This window comes from Brachycentrus maculatus, unplaced genomic scaffold, assembly GCF_059751285.1.
Source record: "Brachycentrus maculatus isolate JH-2025_06_01 unplaced genomic scaffold, ASM5975128v1 h1tg001149l, whole genome shotgun sequence".
Classification (NCBI taxonomy): Eukaryota; Metazoa; Arthropoda; class Insecta; order Trichoptera; family Brachycentridae; genus Brachycentrus; species Brachycentrus maculatus.
The window spans coordinates 33,391-57,220 of NW_028281842.1; the positions used below are offsets into that span (position 1 = coordinate 33,391).

A 23,830-nucleotide genomic window follows, 5' to 3' on the forward strand; every position below is an offset into this window, starting at 1 on the left:
GTGCTTTGCTGGGAGGTGATTTCTTGTTTTATGAGAGTAATTCCTAAATGAGTATGTAAGGTTTGTTTTAGCATATGGATGTTTGACTGTCATAAGTTATAATTTGAAAAATATTAAAACAAGTATTGTCTTATTCAGCGAAAAGAGTCATTTTTCTAAATGTGTCTTCCAGTGATTTATCATGATATTGATGATAGACTATCTCACGTCGCTCCTCTTCGATCTAACTTCTTCGTCGCAGTAATTGGGTGGCTTTGCTCCAAATTAACTACTCTATCACGACTAGGAGCGTTTAAAATGCCGACATAATTAATCATTGGGGTGGTTTACTGCCGGTGGGGGTAGTTCCGTAGCTTTTAAAAAGCTTTCGTGTTGAAATGGGCTTGTATTTCAAATGAGATCATATAAAATAACATTTTTTGGCATCTCAACATAGATAAATAAGAATAAAAAAGTCTGGATATCAACAGGGTCTATGACCTATCGTAGGTTCGTTAAGTAATCAATTATCATACGTGGAACATTCATCATTCTACCCATGATTGAAACACGGAATGTTCATAACGTTTCATAAACAACAACAATAAAAATGTTTAAAAACCCTAACCGCACCCCAATGGTGCATAGGGCACTGCTTCATATAAACGCAGTGTTATCTCGATCGTTTACACATGAAGGAAAGGTGATCAGCCCTCCACTTCAGGTACCGGTCCAGTGTAATATTGAATTAATATTAGAGTGAAAAAATCACTTATGTTAATTGAACCCCCCTGGGAATCGAACCCGGGACCTCCAGAACGGTAGCCGAGCATGCTGACCATTACACTACGGAGGTGTTAAAACATAGATTTGAAACACATTAAAAATGTTGTAGACATTAAAAATGTTTATAACATTTTTAATGTGTCTAAATACTCGTTCACAAATCTGGATTGCTCCACTTGGAAGTTATTGTTATGGATATTTTTTTGATTTTTTTGATATTTCAACCTCAATAAAGAAGAATTTTATAGCCTCGGCATTTTCAATGATAACGGCATTAGTTTGAATAGTAATTTTACACACTGTGAAACAAAAAATTGAACAGGCTCAAAATATTAAGATATACGTATATTTTTATATTTGACTTGTATATTTCTTTTTTGGACGAAGAGATTTAAAAAGAAATGCGAAAAGAAATTCATACAACTCACAAATAAATAAAAGTTATTTTTATCAATAAATGAAATGAAAAAGTAGCCATTCAGAAAAATTTCAAACATTTTTTTTCTGAATAACCATCCATTTTGATCAAAGTATATATGCCATATACTGTATTATATATACAGGTATATGGTATACCCAATATTTGAAGAAAATATTTGAAAAAGTTTATGGCAGGAATGTAATAGGTATAAAGAAAATAAACCTTCTTTTCAAAGCTATTGAAGCAAAACAAAAGATTTTTAAAATATCAGAAGAGATTGTTTTCTTATTGTAAAAACATGAATAATGTATTTTATTTTTTTGTCGTCTTGTATATTGCATATATATATATATATATATATATATATATATATATATATATATATATATATATATATATATATATATATATATAATATATATATATATATATATATATATATATATATATATATATATATATATATATATATATACATATATATATATATATATATATATATATATATATATATGTATATATATATATATATATATATATATATATATATATATATATATATATATATATAAATATATATATATATATATATATATATATATATATATATAAATATATATATATATATATATAGAAAACAGTATTTTATTTAATGTTTCGGCATTCAATTTGTGGTAAGACATGGTGAAATTGTTAATTAAAAGCATTTGTTTTTTTTTATACCATTTGACTTATATTTATACTTCGGGTCATTATCTACAGTTTATATTTTTAGACCTGAAAATGAAAGCAAAGCTTCCGAAACTAGTCGTTATAATTACATAAATATAACTGAAGTGGTTAAAAATAAGTGTTTTTCTTTTTCTTTTTTTTTTTGCATTTCACTATATAATTTAAGTACAATAAAAAAAAATACTAAAAAATACATAAATGTAAATATTGTAATTTTTAAAAATATTTACTAGAATGTGAGCTTGGCTGACACGTGAATTTGAATGGTTGAGATCTCAGTTAAATTTAAAAAACATTATTTATAAATACTTCAATAAACCACTTTTAAGACATCTGCAGATTTTTTTCATAAAACATGTATTTGGCAAAAATAAAATTTGTTTCAGTTTTAAAGCTTAATAATTTTGAAAAAAAAACAGTATTCAAAACGATCTCACACTAAAAACTTAATTGGTTGTAGAAACACACTACAGGGCTTTACAATAACATTTTATTTCAAGATTTCCGATGATCACTCTTTACTTGAATAATATCGATATATGTCAGGGGTATTTTTTAGTCCATACAAATTTTACGATTATTTGTAAGAAAATACACCGCGCTAGTTATGACTCATACTCTTTCTTACAAAAGTTAACTATCCATGATGGCATAAAAGTGCTCAAGTGAAGCGGACTCGCCAGAGTATCGCGCTACCGAGAAGCCGAGGGATGTGACATTTGGAGTTATTTTTAGAGGGTGCCAACCGACCATTACAAGGGGGTGTCTTGCGCAAATTGAAACTTAATACTGAATCTATTAGAGATCGCATCGAAGAAAAGAAGTCGTGTACACGGGCTATTAGGGGATGCGTTCCTCGCTAGGGGAAGATGTGCAGTTGAGTGCAGTTTGATTCATTGCCTTCAAATGCAGTAAAGCCATTAGCAGTTAGCGAGCGGTTTGCTGCGTACATCAAGCGTTTAACTTTGGGTGAATGAGCTGACGACTGATTCGTTGCGACTATTACTCACAGAAGAAATCCCCGTAAAAGCACCATCAATTTACGCACTGCCAAAATTCTATCTAGGAGAAATTTACAAACGGTAATTCTTAACTAAAAAAAACTAACTAACTAACCATCACGCCGCTTCCCCGCAGGGGTAGGCAGAGAGAATAGAACGCCACACCACTCTGTCTTAGCAAACATTCTTCGCCTCTTTCACGTTCATGCATCTCCTCATACATACTCGCCGATTGTTACGACTCCTAACCTGACCACTTTCAAGTATTTGGCATACCTGATCGTGCCATGTTTTTCTCGGTCTTCCCCTGCTCTTTTTTTCACTTTCTTAGTAATTCTTACGTAATATATTCGAGATTTTTTAATATTTCGTAGTCGTAAGGAGAAAGTGACCAACTAACAAAATGTAAAATGTTCAGGAGGGCCATTTGAGTCAGTTTTGCTTGGCAAGAAAATAAATGTAAACGCATATTTGGCTCCACCGACAAGATACACAAGGTGGCTTGGTGGGTCTCTGCATATATTTTTTAAATATGTTTAAAATTGTGATTTAAATAAATGTATAAAATTTATGTTCATAAAAAAGTAAATATATTTTTATTTCCTAGTCTAAAATCGCTATGGGATTTTTCAGGGCAATATTAAACAAGTAAGATATCAAATAGTTAATCATCACGTTCTTGTAAAAAATGCACTTGGTCACTTTCTCCTGTATAACTACGATTTATTTATCAAAGATATTTATAATGTGGATAGCCAAGTATAACGTTTCTTCTAAAAGCAAGTAGCTACTCTGATACCACAGTGCGGCTCTGTACTGAAGACACAGTGGTTGAATATTTAAATTGAAATATGCATATATGCGGAAAAAAATGACAGATATTCGAATGGTGATATAAGGAAATAATATAAGGTTGAGATACGCATAGTCGATAAAATGAAAGAAGGCGTGTTGAGATGGTTTGGGCATGTGAATCGAATTAGTGAAGAAATAAAAGAAAAACAAATTGATGAGGCGAATTTAGTTGCAAATAGCGGTAGAAAATGAAAGAAGAAGATTCGACGTTTTCAAATGTTTTATATACTTAAGCGTGATCAGGATTAATGATTTTACCCTGAAGCGCAGGAGTGATCATATTGCCTTGTAATTACATGTTATTAACGATCAAGATAACACTGTGTCATTACGATGCATTGCCCTTTGCACCATTGGTGCAGATAGTGGTCGAAGTATTGTGCATATTTGGCTCTTTGGCAAATATGTTTGCCGAAGTTAGTTTTAATATTTTTATTTAATTTTAATTTTTATTTGTTCGGGAATTGTACATTATAAAATTTATAATAAAAAACAGTTACATTAACAAAAATAAACATTACATTACATAAACTAAAATAGTTACATTAACAATAATAAAGCCAATTAAACAATTCCACATTATGTTATAATTACTATTAAAATATTTAAAATAATAAAACCCTTATCCGCACCCCAATGGTGCATAGGGCACTTCTTCATATAAATGCAGTGTTATCTTGATCGTTTACACATGAAGGAAAGGTGATCAGCCCTCCGCTTCAGGTACCAGTCCAGAGTAATATTGAATAAATATAACAGTGAAAAAATCGCATTTATTCATTTGACCCCCCCCTGGGAATCGAACCCGGGACCTCCAGAACGGTAGCCGAGCGTGCTGACCATTACATTACGGAGGCGGGTTAACATATTAAGTGATAAAAAAAAAGAAGAAAAAAAGTGAATAGTGGGAGTGTGTGTGTGAGGAAGGGAGTAAAAGGGTAAGGGTAAGGTATAAAAAATGGAATATGCAGGAAGGAAAAGGAAAATAGAGGAATTAATATGACAAGGAAGTGATAAATTGAAAATGGATTTTAAGTAATAATTATCAAGACTAGCTTTTGATATTCCACCACTGTGAAGCAAAGCGAGCCGGCTTATTTTCATACGTATTTTACAAAAATGCTAAGTAAATAAAGTCCACCGGCGCGATCTAACTTTGTCCCTAAACAAATATTGAGTTTTGGTCTTCTTTATTCAAGTTTGGATGTAATTCGAATCTAATAGTTTGTTCTCGAAAGTTTGCTGAGAGCGAATGCGACATGTTTTGTTTATACAGTTACTAGAAAAACACTCGCGTATCGGATGCATTAAAATATTTTTCTCAACGTTTTTAGTGTGACCAAATACAGTAAACCCCCCTATACCGTTGAGATAGGCACCACTTTATCGGAAGGAACGGTATAAGAGGTTAATGTTTTTATTATATTATTAGATTAAAACCAATATTTTTAGCTTTTCCACTTTATTTTTATTTGACCAGCGACCGGGTTTCGTCGTTACCGACATCATCAGACTGGTCTGATGACATCGTCAGACCAGTCTGATGATGTCGGTAAAGACGAAACCCGGTCGCTGGTCAAATAAAAATAAAGTGGAAAAGCTAAAAATATTGGTTTTAATCTAATAATAAATTAAAAATGCAATTCCATCACGAAGTGTCAGTGGATAATATAAATCTATTAATGTTTTTAACTGTATTTTTACATTTTAAGCAGCGAAAATCACTGAATTGAGGCGTTTTAAAATCAAAACACAATTTAAAAACACATACCCTCCATAACATTCTTTCCAACTTGTAGGGGTTATGTCAACGTTGTAGGAGGGTTTACTGTACTTGTTCACAAGGCTTGTTTAACTCCAATTAGGAAATATTTTTTTCATTATTTTTGACATCTCAACATAATATATGGAAGTCATCTTCTTTATCTATGTTGAGATATCTCAACATATATGAAGAAGAATATAAAAGTATGGGCATAAAAAGAGCTTACGACATATCGTAGACTCGGTAAAGTGATCACTTTACACACGTGTAACATTCACCAATTCTACCCATGATTGACAACCACACTACTCAAATTTTTGGAACTCTAAGTGGAGGTAATCCAGATTTGTGTATTTGGATACATTAAAATTTTTGTATATGTTTATAGTTAGTATACGTATTCAATATTTCTAAAAGCATGTGAAGTTTTGTGGACAATATATTTAAGCGATGGGGGAATTTATATTGGAAACTTTGGTGTGGAAAAGTTCGTAAGATACTTTGAGCAATACAACTTGTAGATGACAGTCTTCATTCGAAGTTCTCTGCAGAGAAACTTTCAAAACCGGACAGGAATTTTTCTCGAGTTTCCGCTTACTTCTGTTTGACTAAATAGTTTTTGATTTCCGCTCGAAACTTCCAACCGCATTCTCTACCCTCATTCATTTAAAAACTTTTTGTATAAAAATGGCGACATATTCCTGAGGAATCAATAAAATTTAAGGCCAGTTTCCATAATAAAAACTCTTTTTTTTAACTACATTTGACTCACAAATTTGTCTAACCGTTCTTTCCTCACTCATACGTTCCACATGTTCAAACCATCCCAACCCACCTTTCTCACTTTTATCGATAATGCTTATCCTCAGCTTTGTATTCGTTCCTCATTTCACCATTCGGACATCTATCATGTATCGTTTTGCCGCACATTCATCCGAGGGATCGCATTTTGACTGCATTCAGTCTGATTTCATCCTTCTTTTGCCAACTCCAAGCCTCGCTTCCATGAACCAGGTCAAATCTCATAACAAAACTAATTGTAGCATTTACTTCTGCTCCTTTTTCTAACATTCTATTTGACTCATACATTTGTTCATGCCACCTCGGTCTTCCTTTGCTTCTATTGTCAACCACATTCGCCTCGTAAATTTGTTTTACTGTTTTTCCTTCGCTCATTCGCATCACATGCCCAAAACCATCTCATTTAGCCTTTCTTTATTTTGTAGATAATGCTCATCGCCGCCTTGCATTATTTCCTTCTATCACCATCCAAACATATTTTATTCATCGTTTGCCTCGCATGCGTCTAAGAGATCACATTTCGAGTACATTAAACTCCATTTTGACAAATTCTTGCATCATTTCACTCACATAAAATGTTGTAAATAAAATAGCTAGTTAAAGTATAAGCTGCATAAAAATAGAAAAGCATGTTTTACAGGCTTTTTCCAGTATGTAAAATAATCCGGGTTTGGATCTTGCGTACAAAAAAAGGGTCTCTATTAAATATAAACTTTCTAAATCTAATCAAAGATGGCTGTTGTGAAATCAATCATGGAACGTCATGTATTTTTAAAAAAATATTTTATTTATTTCTTTAGTTAACTTATATTACGTTTAATACAAACTATTTTTTACGCTTAATTTACATCTTCTTACAGTAAACAAAACATTTAATTTTAAATTCTCGTACGATTACATGTATGATTTCCAAAATTTGAGTAGTGTAATTGTCAATCATGGGTAGAATCGTGTCGGGTTGTGGTCCCGTGGTTAGTGTCACGAACTCTTGAGTCAGAGTTTCTCGGTTCGAATCCACTCTACAATAATTTGATACCTATTTCTAATAATGAGCTGCTTAGGCTCACAGAAAAAGTATAAAATTGAAGTATTTTTGTAAATAATAAAAACACATAAGTATAATTCTCTTTTAAAAAAAAGGCTCATATTACGTGTGTAATATGAACCCTGTGAATACCCAGACTTCCATATTCTTCTTCATCTATGTTGATATTTTAGAATTTATCACCAAAATGCCCGGATATACTGGACAATGTCTGCTGGGTTAGCTAGTATCTAATCTAAGTGGTGCATTTACCGCTTTTTGCGTAATTTCTATGTTTTCTTTGTTTTTATATAAAGCAGAAAAAACATCCCTCTTTCATTCGGCACCCGCTGAGAGGGGGGTGTGGCCCACACAGATAGATGCGCCCCTATGCGACATAAATCTCCACCCTTATAGCTGATTCTCCAAATGTTTTCCGGATTCAATACTGAAAATGCAGTGAAAATATTAAATTTATAAGTGCTATTTTATCGTAAATCTCCTACAATAATGCTGAGTATGAAATAAAAGATCGCATTTTTATGAAAGTTGAATGAAACAAATTATTATGAAAAGGGAAACAGATTACCATATTTCAATATTTTTTTTGAGTGTGTCCAAAATCGTTGATTGTGGATTTCGCTTCACTTAGGTATTAAAAAGGTTTTTCAACATAGGTAAAGAAGAATATGGAATAAAATTAACAAGTTAAAAAATAGATTTGATAAAATGTCTTGATAATATTCGATGAAATCTTTTATTTAAAAAAAAATATAAGCATAAATTTTATACATTTATTTAAATCACAATTTTAAACGTATATAATATTTTTTGCAGAGACCTACCAAGCCACTTTGTGTGTCTTGTCGATGGAGTTTTTTTTAATACATCTAGAAGACAATAAAATCGCAACTAACCTTTTTGAGCTTAATAATATTAACACGACTAGTTTCGTGAACATTGTTAATTGGTTCATAGAGTTAGATTATATTTTCACTACATGAATAAATACTTAATTGATTTGGAATTAATATCGTGGAATAACACGATGCTTTAAATAATTAAATAAAACACTTGTATGATACAACTTTTTGAGTTTATTTATATAAACGCGACTAGTTTCGAGAACTTTGTTAAGTAGCAAAGAGTAGATAAAGACGAAGTAGATAATTAAGAAGAAAAATATTAGAAAAAGTATTTTACTACATACAAAAAAATATTTATTGATTTAGAATTTCCATTTTGGAATAACACGTTGATTTAAATTAAAAAATAAACCACTTGTATGAGACCACTTACTACACGCCATACTAGTTTTAAAAACATATTTAGTTTTCGAAACTAGTCGTGATTACATTAGTTAATTCAAAAAGTGGTCTCATCCAACTGTTTTTATTTTTTGTACTAAATCACCGTGTAATTTCAGAAAGTAAAAGCCAAAAAAGAAAAAGAAATTAATAAAACACCTTTGTAAAAAATATTATCTTAAGAGAGCGTTACATGTTTCTTTTTTTTAAGAGTATGTATGTAGATACAAATAAATAATAATGAGTATCAGCTCAGTAACAAAATATCTAAAAGTGTTCTGCCTCAGAAATAGTGAAGAATGTCAGGTTCATACGAGTGATATTCATTCATTGCACCTCCCTTTCATCCGACGAGGCATCGAGTTTGAAGATGGTATTGTACAAAAAATCACGAAATGAAATTGCTCTAACGGAGATTGCAGCACTAAATCAGGCCCTCGAAGAAAACGTGACCGATGTCGTAATAAAAAAATAAAAAAAGTTTTTCTGGAATCCGGGAAAAAGTAATCCATTGCACACATAATAAAATCACTGGAATTCATCTCAATTTACGGGAAATGTATGAAACTCGTTAGTTATCGTGACAGGAATCACAAATCCTGTTATTTTTTCCAACCCCAGAAAGGGTGCTTTAAAAAGTGATGGAACTTCCGTCAGAAATTGAAAATATCAGTTATGTTACAAAATTTAAAGTATTTTTAAAGTCGCAAAACTTTTGTTTAATGCGGACGACTTTTACTTACATAGCATGGTATTTTGTACGTGTTTTTTATTGTTGTTTTCTTAAAATAAGAAAAAGTTTCATTTTTCAATAAATATTACCACTACTACCAATCCTGGTACGCACACAATGGTGCATAAGGCACAGCATTAAATAGACGGAATGTTAAGCTGATCATTGATTACCATATATGTATGCAAGCAAGATAGCGATACAGATAGCAGTCCAGGGTAATGTAAATAAATATTTAAGAGAAATATCACATTCATTTATTTTTACACCACCAGATATTAGGTTTTAATTGATATGGTCGTGAAAAGTTTTTTCGCCCGTCTTCGTTCTGTTTTCCTGTTCATATTCGACATGTATACTTGTTTAAAGTAATTCTTTCGTTATCCATTCGCTCTATATGCCCATACCATCTTAATGAACTCTTTTAAATCTTTTTTTCAAAAATAATTTTATTCAGTCAAAAATTAGTTTTACATTATTTTCTAATATCTTCGTTTTTAATTCTCTCATACGACGATTTTCCACACATTCGTCTAAACGTTCACTTGACTTTCATACTTCCTTTGCCATTAACAAACATCAGTGTCAGTACCAGCACTCCGTTATGAACCGCCAGGTTTGCTTCCATCGAAATATGTTTATTTGCAATCACTCTGTTCAATGAAGTTGCAATGAGTTTGGGACAGCTATGATAGTTGTGTATACATTGATGTATTATTTTTTGACATTTCATCAAAGATGAAGAAGAATATGGAAGTCTGGGCATTTACGGGGCTTACGACCGTCATAGGCTGGTTTGAGTGATCACTTTACACACGTGTAACATTCACCAATTCTACCCATTATTGACAACCACACTACTCAAATTCTTCGAAGTTCTATATATATGAACCAATTTAGAAACTTTGTTCTTGAATCACTAGAACTTCACTAGAGACATCTATTGGTGAGATGTAAAGAAGCTTTTTTATTAAGCAGAAACTCTTATATTACATTGATGTACATACATAATACAGTTAGTAGGTATCACAGCAGCCAGTTCCTATCGGAGAGGATGAATAATTGAATGTAGACTAATACGCCTTTATCAAATTAGGTTGGCCTCGCCATTAGATAATGAAAATACGGACCTAAGAGAAGAGGTCCCGATAATGGGTTCCCGAATTCTCCACGAGAGAAATGAGCTTCTAGACGCAAACGGAAATTAAGCCTAAATTAATTGAAAGCCAATAAAACAAATAACGAATCATTATTTACCAAGCTGTGATAAAATGCACAAAGAATTTTATCGTGTGAAATTAAACCGATATAATTTTGAGATTTTTTCTTTTTAAATATTTATGATAATCGTTATGGATCTTTCTCGAAAGACGTCTAAAGGAAGACCAAAGAATTCATGGATGCTGCAGAAAGAAAACTGGGCTAGGTGACGTTGTCCATGATAGAAGTACCTACAATCTGAGGACGAGGAGAGCTGACCAGTCTACAATGAACGTAAGTTGGGATAGAGCCAGGAAGAAAATGAAGAAAATGAAGAAATATGTTTTCCAAAATTGATTTTTTTCAACAAACATAATCTTTTTTATCAAGAGTGTACAAGATCAATATGTAGTATTTTTCTCAAATATTGACTGATTTAAGAATTTCATTCTAATATTGGTGGAGAAAATTTTTTTTCAAACACAAAAATGCATCAAATTTGTGTGGAATTACCTCCAATTATTGTTTTCACGTTATTATCCCATAATATTGAAACCAAATAAAAAAAATCAATTCTCCAATTAGTAAAGGGTGATAAATACTTCAAAATAAAGAAAATTTCATCTTTGATCTTCCAAAAACGATTTTACATTATCAAAATGCAATTCCAAACAATTTTAACAGAGCTTTGGTATCTAAATACATATAATACAAATATGAGTATAAAGACATAAATAGTTATATCAATAACCTGCCTATAGATATGATAACAAAATCAAAGATTGTTAACAAAATTAAAGACTGTAAAATTTAAAAAAAAATAATTTGAATGTTTGTGTTTAATTATTTTAACTTTTTTAAATACAAATATCAAATCATAATAATTTCATTTTAATGTCCTGACGATGGAATAATTTTTCGAAACCGTTAGTCACGAATAAGTGTTTATAAAAGTGGTATTACTCAAAGTAAACAATGGATGATAAGGAGAGTGTTTTATTGCCATACCACTGTTTTCAATGCTTTTAATAACCAGAATATGATATTTTTTTCACCATTTAATTTTTCAGTATTCTCACCATACTAAAATTATGAAACACAGTAAGTGAAAATAGCTAGGTAGAAAATAGGTTGATAATTTCATATAAAAATATTGAAAATTGATCAAAATATTCAATCAAAAAGTACGATGTCACTCTTTGAGCTGCCTGGCACGGTACATCTATATTTTGAAGATTGTATAAAATAAACAGCGCGATAAAGTCGGCCTTGTAGGAGAGTTTCTAGGTTATTTCCATATATATTGAACAGCCCCCGACCTCTATAGCCTGTATATACAGGATGAATGTAACCTTTACCGGGAGTTCAATCATGATAAGAGATTGTTCCCGAGGGATGTTCGCCTTATCCCTCTTCCTCACTTTGTCACTTGTCCCGGACGATTCCGATGAGATATTCTTCTTTTTTGTTCAGACGTTTTTATTGAAACGAAATGTCTTTCAATAAAACGGAAATTGTGTTGTTGACCTTTACTCAATGTACAAATTAGACAGCATTTGACGCTCGTCGTGAATTCGGGAAGCAGTAATTAGTTTTGAAATTTCTATCTTCAAAAAAATTAAAGCTGACATTTGATTTAGATCTTCTGCAGTTAATGCAGGATACTTGATGGACCGTAACTTAATTTTCTATATACCCAGAAACATTTAATATTATTAATTTTTTTTTCTTCAAACACCGTTTTGTTTTTTTTTTTACTACAAAATGAGTTTTTCGTCAAAATAAATATATGGTTTTGAAAAGAAAAGGGCTTTTGAAAGGTACGATACCTTTTCATACAAAAGGTATATATTCACACTGGTGTTGCCATATTTCAAAGCAGCAACCTACGTATAAGTTTTTTAGCTCAATGTTGTATTAAACGTTTTAAATATGTGTATTTTCTATATTATTCATTTTCCATTAAACCAGGCCTAGCCAAAGCAACAGATGGCTATTTAAAGCTAGTATATTGAAAAAAAAACTAAATAAAAAACTAACAACATTCCAAGTCTCTAATGTAGAAACCATTTCAAATAAAAATTGAAGTAGGGGAAGGAGGCTTTTATCCAGCAGTGGAGGTCAGAAGGCTCATGAAGAAGAAGAAGAAGAACAAACTAATTATCAACGCCACTTATTCGCAGAGGTTGACAGAGAGAGTAAAAAGCCACACCAACCATTAATTATAGCACTCCAAACATTGATGCATCTCTTCATACATACCCGCCAATACTCCGACTCCTTCCCTGACCGCTTTCAATTATTTGACATACTTGATCATTTTTCTCGCTCTTCCTCTGCTTCCAACGACCTTCGCCTCATAAATTTGTTTCTCTGTTATATCTTCACTCGTTCACTTATCTTTACATAACGATTTTAAATTGATAGCGCAATCTGGTGACGGAAAATAATGGGACGAGGAATGGGGGTGAAATATGGTAGACAAAAGTTTTTCGGTCCTACTATTTGTAGACGTGGCCCAATGCTAATTCGATGGCTTAAAAATACGAGGGATGATAAAAAAATCTGAATGAAAGGACAAATTATTTTCATTCAGATTTTTTTTTTTGAAATATCAAATTATTTTCGAATTTCGATATCTCAATATAGATAAAGAAGAATATGAATGTCTGAGTATTTACAGGGCTTATAACTTGTCATAGGCTGGTTAGGTGATCGTTTTACACACGTGCAACATTCACCATTCTATCCATGGTTCACAACAACACTACTAAAATTTTTGGGACTCCTGCACATATTATTTATCTCATGACGCCGTACTTGATTGGATTGGGAATGATTTTATTTATATGTTAAGATGTCAAAAATGTTAAAATAACTCCTAACCCAGATTTGTATTTTGTATTGTAAGTATTTTGACCCACTCATGTTGTGAAAGTCATTAATAAAAATTGAAAATCATGTTTTCAGGCGTTTCCAAGTATGTAAAATAATTCGAGAAGAATCTTGCGTACATCTCAATAAGGGTTACGGCTAAAGGTAAAGCCTACTCAACTCGACCATAGATGCTGATGAGTACTCATATACGAAATAAAATATCAATTAAAGCATTTATATAAATGAGTTCCAAAAAGACTAAGAAAATATATGTGGCGAATGTGAGAGGGAAAACAGAACGTGGACGACCGAAAAAGACTTGGCACGATCAGATCAATCAGAACCTAAAATCTGGCGGTGTCAAAAGTCTGCGTAATCGGAGGGCATGTATGACTAGATGTATGGATGTGAAGGAGGCTAGGAGTGTATGTCAGGACAGAAGAGTGTGGCGTTCCATCCTCTCTGCCTACCCCTGCGGGGAAACGGCGTGATGGTAGTAGTAGTAGTAGTAGTAGTTCCAAAAAAATGCATAGTGTGGTTGTCAATCATAAGTAGAATGGTTAATGTTACATATTTACATGTGTATAAAGTGATCACTTAAACCAATCTGTGACTGGTTTTAAGCCCTGTAATAACTCAATGCTTCCATGTTCATCTATGTTGAGATGTCAATAAACTAATCTCGTACATCGTTTATGTATAAGTTTAATATATAATTAAAAGATTTTTGCTTGAAATTATTATTGTCAAATACTACATATTTATATTGGAAATACGTATTTATAATATGTATTTAATGAAACTGTATATTATGCTGTAAAATATCAAGTATATAGTTTTTCCCATTTCTATTTTATTTGACCAGTGAACGGGTTTCATCGTTACAAACATCATCAAAGTGTTAATCAGTGTGATGAGGTCAGTAATGACAAAACGCGGTCTCTGGCAAATAAAACTTAATATATGTTGTTTTATTATATAAAATGCAGTTCTACCAAGAAATTCATTCATTTATCCCTATCCAACCCCTATCCGCACCCCAATGGTGCATAGGGCACTGCATCATATAAAGCAGTGTTATCTTGATCATTAACATGAAGGAAAGGTGATTAGTCCTCCGCTTCAGAAACCAGTCCAGGGTAATATTGAATAAGTATTAGAGTGAAAAAATCACTTTAATTTATTTGACCCTCTCTGGGAATCGAGCCCGGGACCTCCAGTGCGGTAGCCGAGGTGGACATTACACTACAGAGGTGGACATGACCAAGAAATGTCAGTACAAAATTGAAATCTAAATTGAAACATTTTTGGTTGACAATTTATTGAAATAATGATACATTTTTCACCAGAGCTTTTATAAACTTTCACAAGGAAACTTTGAGCCGTTATCAAACACATCTTATCATTTAGACTGTGAACGATGTTTCCTTATCCCTTTAGTCTCCCTGATTTACAGAAATCCCAACCTTTTGACCCAGTTTCAAAATGCGAGTAACAGCTTTAAGAGCCAACTTGCGATAAAGGGTACAAAATGGCTTTTCAAACGCGACAATGAAATATTTATGCGACATAATAAAGAAATAGACGAAAAAAACGAAATATTGAGGAACTTTAAAAAATTAAAACACTTATTTTTAACCACTTTTTTATGAATACAATTAAACCTACAGGTTTCGACTTGAACCTTGTCATCATCAGGGTTTATTTTAATTCAAAATCATTAAAAACATTAAAATATTCTCACCAAAAACTTCCACACACTCCGTAAAAATCCAAAAAATACGGAGTGAGTGGAAGTTTTTGGTGAGAGTATTTTAATGTTTTTGAATAAAAATAAACCCTGATGATGACAAGGTTCTTGTCGAAACCGGTAGGTTAAATTGTATTAATAAAAAAGTGGTTAAAACTATGTTATTTAATTTTATAAAGTTTATAAAATGTGCCACAAAGTATCTGCGGAAAGCATTCAAGATATGTTGAGGGTTTAAAATCCATGTAAGCATTTTTAAATTCAACATTTTGAGTGTGTCCAAATACTTGTTCACAAATCTGGATTAAATTTTGATTTTGGATGATTATGAAAAGGATATTTTCTGGCGTTTCCTTCCGAGAATTTGAGTAGTGTGGTTTTCAATCATGGGTAAAATTAGTGAATGCTTTACGAGTGTAAAGTGATCACTTAGATCAGACTATGACGGTCTTAAGCTCCGTAAATGCTCAGATTTATATAGACCATATTTTTCTTCATCTGTGTTGAGATGTCGATATTTTTTAATCCTTTAATGATATATTTTTTCTTTAATTATTTCAAATAAAGTATTCTGGTAAAGTGTCGAAATAATCGGCGGGTTTGCATGAGGGGATGGATTCATGTGAGAGAGGCGATGAAATTGAAAGGGTTGCATTGAGGCCAAAAGAACGGTAAAACAAACTTATGAGGCGAATGAAATAGGAAATAGGAGCAGAAGAAGATAGAAGAAAACTCGGCCTAATCAAGTATGTCAAAACTTGAGAGTCGGAATAATCGGTGGGTATGTATTACGAGATGTGCAAGATGTGAATTGCAAGGACAAATTGGTATGGCGTTCTATTCTCTCTGCCTACCCCTGCGTGGAATCGGCGTGACGATTAGATAGCTAGTCCTATATTTTACGATATTCACGAAGCCACACATAGATTCTGACGTGAATACATATCTGTATACTTATTGTAGCTGGTTGGGCGCATATCCGATGTACGTATATAGTAATCCCCAGCTTATGGGATATTATGAAAATCCCGTTCAAAAAGAGTCCTCTGAGCGGATTTTTCGAAATTTATGAAATCGATACGACTCATATATAGTACAGCCATTGAAGTAAAAATAACGATGGCCAAACATCGAAAGAAGCTTAAAGGATTTTTTTAAAGGCACATGTATTTATTTCATCGTGTCTTATTTTACCCCTTAGCGATTATCCTTGCATATTGGTGTATATCTGCCTCCGTAGTGTAATTATCAGCGCGCTTGGCTGCCGTTATGGAGGTCCCGGGTTCGATTCCCATAGGGGGTCAATTAAATATAAGTAATTTTTCACTCTAATATTTATTCAATATTACCCTGGACTGGTACCTGAAGCGGAAGGCTGATCACCTTTCCTTCGTGTGTTGGAGATCATGATAACACTGTGTTTATATAATGCAGTGCCCTATGCACCATTGGGTGCGGAAAAGGGTTTTAATGAATGAATGAATTGGTGTATAGGGCACTGCATCAAATTGATGATACAATTTAAAGATGATCATCAATTTTATGATCGCAAGGTGATCAGTCCTACGCCATCTACGCTAGCTGGCTCATTCATCTACGACATATAATTTTGATTGCATTTAGTCTACTTGGTTTGCATTTAGTTTACTTAGGGTTTGTACCAGGACTCCGTTTAGATTTGGCTGATAGTGTTTCAATTGCTTAAACTGATTCTAGTGCACTATTCACTCTGTTCCCAGCATTAACTTTCCTTTCTTTTATCTTTAGAAAACTTTCCATCCCTCGAAAACATATTTCCCAAATATACGCAATCAAATATCAAATCCAAAATATCCCCATATAATACTGTTTAACACCTTTATTCAAAACCCATGACTTGGAGAGATGAAAAGAAGCTTTTTATTAAGCAAAATATCTTTTATAAGTATGTGAGGTCCGAATCCTGGATTACAATCACGTACATGAGTAACGTCAGAAAACATAATTTTCATTTATTTTTATTTGAGCTTATAATTTGACCAATTAATTTATTTGTAACATTTTGAGTGTGTCCAAATATGATATTTGACCAGTTAATATATTAACAACATTTATATTTGAACAGTTAATTTCTTTACAACATTTTGAGTGTGTACAAAAATAATATTTTCTGGCGTTTCTCATGTATGTGATTATAATCCAGGATTCGGACCTCACATACTTATAAAAGAGTTATTAGATTAAAACCAATATTTTTAGCTTTTCCACTTAAATAAAGTGGAAAAGCTAAAAATATTGGTTTTAATCTAATAATATATTAAACATGCAATTCCATCACGAAGTGTCAGTGGATAATATAAATCTATTATAAAAGAGTTTCTGCTCAGTAAAAAGCTTCTATTCATCTCACCAATAGATGTCTCTCGTGAAGTATAAGTGATTCAAGAACAATATTTCAAAATTGGTTCATATATAAACATATAACTTCCAATAATTTGAGTAGTGTGGTAGCCAACAATGGGAAGAATTGGTAAATGTAACACGTGTGTATAGTGATAACTTAAACCAGCCCATAACGGTCGTCAGCCTCGTAAATGCCCTGACTTCCATATTCTTATTCATCTTTGATGAGATGTCAAAAATAATATGAAAAATACTCCTATAATTGGAGATAATCCAGATTTGTGAACAAGTATTTGGACACACACGAAACTTTGTTATAAAAATGTTGTTTCAATTAATCTGTTCGATACTGTACATACCAACTGTAGGCGGTCTCGTATGTAAATTTGTGTTTACGGGAATGTTTGAAAGTCGAGCGCAGTACTCGAATTTCTCGAGTATTCTGAATATAAAAAGTTTGAAGTAACCAAAAGCTAATATCGAAATAACATCAGCCCAAAAGTTGTTTGGTATGATTTATTCTCACCAAGTTTCGCCCAGGAGTTTGCCACCCTTTGAGCTGTTGCCGCCTGTACGTACACACAAAGTACGCAACAGTATCGGATGATGAATGTCTGTTTCATACGGACTCCCAGATGAATTCATAAATAAACAATTCGCGCATTCAGAAGAAAAATATAGCATATATTAACAAACATACACACTAAGGTACACTAAACTCGCTTTCTCTACTTTTTGAAATGAGTAGGTAATTTTTTATTTTCTATTTTCATTAGTTGCCTTAGAAAATTATTCTTTCTTATTATGCATAACAGCAGAAGAAGACCGAGAAAAACTTAGCACGATCAGGTTTACCAAATAATTGAAAGCGGTCAGGTTAGGAGTCGAAACAATCGGCGGGTGTGTATGAGGAGATGCATGAACGTGGAAGAGGCGAGGAATGTTTGCAAAGATCGAATGGTGTAGCGTTCTATTCTCTCTGCCTACCCCTGCGGGGAAGCGGCGTGATGGTTAGTTAGTTAGTTAACAAATACAGGGCAAAATGTTTAATATAATACAATAAACGGGCATGGTAAATAGGCTTATACAAAAAAATAAGGTAAGGAGTACGTTAAAAGGAAATAAATGAGAAAATATAATAGAACTAATCACTAATAAAAATATATTTCCATATAGTATTTTTTTAGTTCATTAATTTTGAAAGCCTGACTGGGTTCTATTTTGTGATAACTCTGATATTTGAAGATGACGATATTGAAATATTGATGAAAGACTTACAGGCAACTTCCACGAAGGCAGATTTACTTCTTATCTGACCTCGTCCAGTCCATGCAAAACAATCACAATGGAAGCGTTCTGTACTGAAGAACTCTTCAATTTGGTTCCTGGTGATGTTGCAGTCAACTTCCACGATCCTCACTCCAGTTTGAGGGTTCACGAATTCTAGATGGTTCGGACAAGTCCATCTCTCCCCATTGCACTTGAAATATACCTGAAAATTTTATGAATGTAAGAAAAAAATGCAGTGATGGATTTGCCAGCATTTTATAACAAAACGATTTTGTCCGCCTCCGTAGTGTAATGGTCAGTACGCTCGGCTACCATGCTGGAGATCCCGGGTTCGATTCCCAGGGAGGGTCAAATAAATATTAGTGATTTTTTCACTCTGATATTTATTCAATATTACCCTGGACTGGTATCTGAAGCGGAGGGCTGATCACCTTTTGTTCATGTTAATGATCAAGATAACACTGCGTTTATATGATGCAGTGCCCTATGCACCATTGGGGTGCGGATAAGGGTTTAAATTATAACAAAAACGAAGAAACTGCAGTATAATTTAATATAATACTATGAAAGAAAAAGTATTTCTTAAATTTTTTTTTTCCCTCTTTAATATTTCGTACCTATTTTTTTACATCGTCATCCATCATACGATAAAACAAAAAACCATTTTTATTGTTATTGAGTAGAGTTTTATAGGTTTTGATATGGTTAAGACATGTGAACAGTAAGGAAAATATGTGAGACGAATATAGTCGTAATAAAAAAGAGGAGGTCCGAGAAAAACTTGGCAGTATCAAATATTGCCATTACTTAAAAGTGGTCAGGTCAGAAGTTGGAATAATCAGTTAGTATGTGTGTATATGTTGTGACGAAAAGTTATTATCTTTTTCGGTTAAAATGTATTTAAAATTTAATTTTTGCTTGGTCAATACCACTTTTTTAAAAAAATTACTAGGATACACCTTTCGAAACATTAAATTAAAGTGTAAATCGAAGAGTGCTTGATATTGAGTTGGATGCCTCAAAATACAATTGTTTTTCACATATATTATTTTAGTATTTCCAGTACTTGAAAAACTTATTTAAAAAAAAGAAACTCATCAAGCACTGTTTTCATTTTCATTTTCACAAAACAGGTCCTCCACACCTCTCATCTCAGTCCAATTTTGAATGTTCCGAAGCTAGGGATGGTGCCTTCTTCCAACCCCTCTGCTACCCTCAATCTTCCATTTTATGACCAGTTGTAGTATGGCATACTTTTACAACATTTTGAGTGCGTCCAAGTACACAAAATCTGGATTATCTCCAATTACAGGAGTTACTTTCATATTATTTTTGGACATCTCATCAAAGATGAAGAAGAATATGAAAAAAAAAATGAAAGTAACTCCTGTAATTGGAGATAATCCAGATTTTGTGTGCAAGTATTTGAACAAACTCAAAATGTTGTGAATAAATTATTTGGTCAAATAATAAGCTTAAATAATAAAATTGAAAATGATATTTTCTGGCGTTTCTCATGTGTGTGATTATAATCCAGGATTCGGACCTCACATACTAATAAAAAGAGTTTCTGCTAAATAAAAAGCTTCTTTTCATTTCACCAATAGATATCTCTAGTGATGTTCTAGTGATTCAAGAACAATGTTTCAAAATTGTTTCATATTTATAGAATTTCTAAGAATTTAGAATTGGTGAATGTTACACGTATGTAAAGTGATCACTTAAACCAGCCTATGACGGCCGTCAGCCCTGTAAATGCCCAGACTTCTATATTCTTCTTCATCTTTGAGATTTCAAAAAATAATATGGCATACTTTTAACCTCTCATTATGTGACCAAAATACCAAGTGATATATACCATATTTTATAAACACCTACCTGTAATGCATTTGCAGCTCTACACTGTAGAGTAGCCGGCTTATTTTTGACCACAAAGGCATGTTGTGGTTCTAGCAAAAATACTGGTAAATTATCGGAAGCAGTTTTCAGCAGTTCATCCGACCCCAAGAATGGTAAGAGCTTATGGGTTTCTGACCCATCTTCATTGTCGTAAGGGTCATCGTCATTCTTTTTAGATGCGTAGTCAAAATGGTCGTAGTCATCTTCCAAGCCATCGTATATTTCTTCGCTAGTTTCTACAATTGGAGGTTTGTGCTTCGGATTGTATGGATCATATGGTTCAGGAATCAAAGACTCTATGCTATGTGTATATTTTGGTGTATTTAAAATATTTTCCGGCTTTTCAGTATGATTGAAGACTTGTGAAGTATCTTTTCCAATTTCCATAGAGCTTTTCAGTAGCAGATCACCTGAAAATATAAAATATACTAATTAAGCGATATAACACCATAACATCAAACATAATATTCGATTTAATAAACCGAATTGAACAATGAAACTGAACTGGCAGTACACAACACAGTCATGGTCCCAACCCTAATGTATTGGTAATAAATGAAGCATGAAGTTTGCAAAAGAAATATGAAATTATACTGAGTGAAGTCGAAATTCCATCTCTCAGACGAATATGCGTTAAAATTATGGTTGATGGATATTTGAATGGTAAACTTATATTGGATAACTTATATTGTGCCATTTTCGTAAAAAACCACCTTAAAGGCGCTTCAATATTCATTGATAATCATCATTATCGATATAACCAAGAGAGTTGTGTTTAGAAGATGTGATCGACGAGTATTGTAAAGATGTATAACCGTGGAAAAGGCGAATATTGTTTGCAAAGAAAAATTGGTGTGGCGTTTTATTCTATATGCCTACCACTCTCAAAATGCGGTATCTCTGACGAATATGCGGCAAAACGATGTATGATGGATGTTCGAATGGTGATATAAGGAAAGAATCCAAGGCTGAGATAAGTATCATCAATAAAATTAAGAAAGGCGTATTGAGATGGTTTGGACATGTGACTCAAACGAGCGTAAAAAGAATAGTAATAGAAGCAGAGAAAGATCAAAGAAAATTCGTCATGTTCAAGTATTTCAAATACAGGATTCGGAATAAGGTATGTATGAGGAAATGCATAAACGTGGAAGAGGCAAATATTGTTTTCAAAGTCAGATTAGTGTGGCATTCTATTCTCTCTGCCACCCCTGCGGGGAAGCGGCGTGATGGTTAGTAAGACGTTAAACATGGGTGGTATGAAATAATTAATAATAAAGTTTAAAATGTGAACGGACAGTCATTCAAGGGAAAATTCCTACCAGGAAATTATAAATGACGCACGGTAACTATTATGTCATGTCGCTCGTATTCCCCGGATAGCTTTTGGTCGATTTTCAATTCGCTTTTGAAATGTTTACATAATGTGATTTAGTTCGAAGCGTTTTAGTTTGCAAAATCAGATGGTGTGGTGTTCTATTCTCTCTGCCTACACCTGCGGAAAGCGGTGTGATATATAGTCGGTTAGTTATGGAGTTAGACGTGGGTGGTATTAAGTAATAAAGCGTGGAAAACGAAAATTCCTTCCAGGAAAACATAAATGACGCACGGTAACTATTATTTCATGTCGCTCGTATTCTCCGGATGGCTTTTGGTTGATTTTCAATTTTGACGACGTGTTTAGTGAGCGAGGGGTGACGCCTTTTCGCTGTAACAGTGCCCGATATATCGCAGCACTCCAGTCGGGACTGTGCTGTGAAGACACATTCGAAACAGGCGCACATAAGTAATGAATAATCTGCCTGCTGGAAAATGAACACGATTAAATTGGATGACTAAATAAATACAGACGTTTAAGAGAAATAAATTATTACATGTGTGTGTATGCATATATATATATATATATATATATATATATATATATATATATATTCGAAGGGCATGCATGAATGGATGTGAAGGAAGCTAGGAATGAATGTCGGGACAGAAGATTTTGGCGTACCATCCTCTCTGCCAAACCCCTTCAGAGAAACGGCGTGATGGTAAAACTAACTAACTAACTAACCATCACGCCACTTCCCCGCAGGGGTAGGCAGAGAGAATAGAGCGCCACACCACTCTGTCCTTGCAAACATTCTTCGCCTCTTCCACGTTCATGCATCTCCTCATACATACCCGCCGATTGTTACGACTCCTAACCTGACCACATTCAAGTATTTGGCATACCTGATCGTGCCATGTTTTTCTCGGTCTTTCTCTGCTTCTTTTCCCACTAACATTCGCCTCATAAATTTGTTTTACCGTTCTTTCGTCACTCATTCGTTCCACATGTCCAAACCATCTCAACACACCTTTCTTAATTTTATCGATAATAGTGGCGTGATGGTAGTTTCAAATATATATAACTAACTTTGTAACCCTTTAAAATATAAATAAACTCTATGTCTGCTATTTAGCTACCGTGCTGGAGGTCTCGGGTTCGATTCCCAGGGGAGGAGGTCAAATAAATATAAGTGATTTTTTCACTGTAATATTTATTCAATATTACCTGAAGCGGACGGTTGATCACCTTTCTTTCATGTGTTAACGATCAAGATAACACTGCGTTTATCTCATGTTATTCCCTATGCACCATCGTGTGCGGATGTAGGTTGGAGGAGAAGAAGCATAAGACCACATTTCATTAATGTAAACACGACTAATTTCAAGAACTACAGATGTAAATATTGAACAGGTGTTAATACAAAGGATTTTATTTCATTCACCTTTTGAGAACATCTATAGTTTTCGAAACTTGTTGTGTTTACATTAATATACTCTAAAGCATGCTCGCCTACCGTTCTGGAAGTCCCGGGTTCGATTCCCAGGGGGGTTTAATAAATATAAGTGATTTTTTCACTCTAATATTTATTCAATATTACACTGGACTGGTACCTAAAGTGGAGAGCTGATCACCTTTCCTTCATGTGTAATCGATCGAGATAACACTGCGTTTATATGAAGCAGTGCCCTATGCACCATTGGGGTG

The 23,830-nt window shown here is 33.2% G+C and overlaps 1 protein-coding gene across 1 annotated transcript in view; it reads right to left on the minus strand.

Annotated features, from left to right (window-relative positions):
- Positions 1 to 23,830, minus strand: part of LOC148299439 (netrin receptor unc-5-like) — an 82,480-nt gene that overhangs the window by 18,015 nt on the left and 40,635 nt on the right. The window contains exons 3-4 of the mRNA XM_088276089.1: positions 20,782 to 21,212; positions 18,892 to 19,105 (exon numbers count right to left, since the gene is read on the minus strand). Coding sequence (XP_088132215.1) covers positions 18,892 to 19,105; positions 20,782 to 21,212 — 645 coding nt within the window. The remainder of the gene's footprint in view (positions 1 to 18,891; positions 19,106 to 20,781; positions 21,213 to 23,830) is intronic.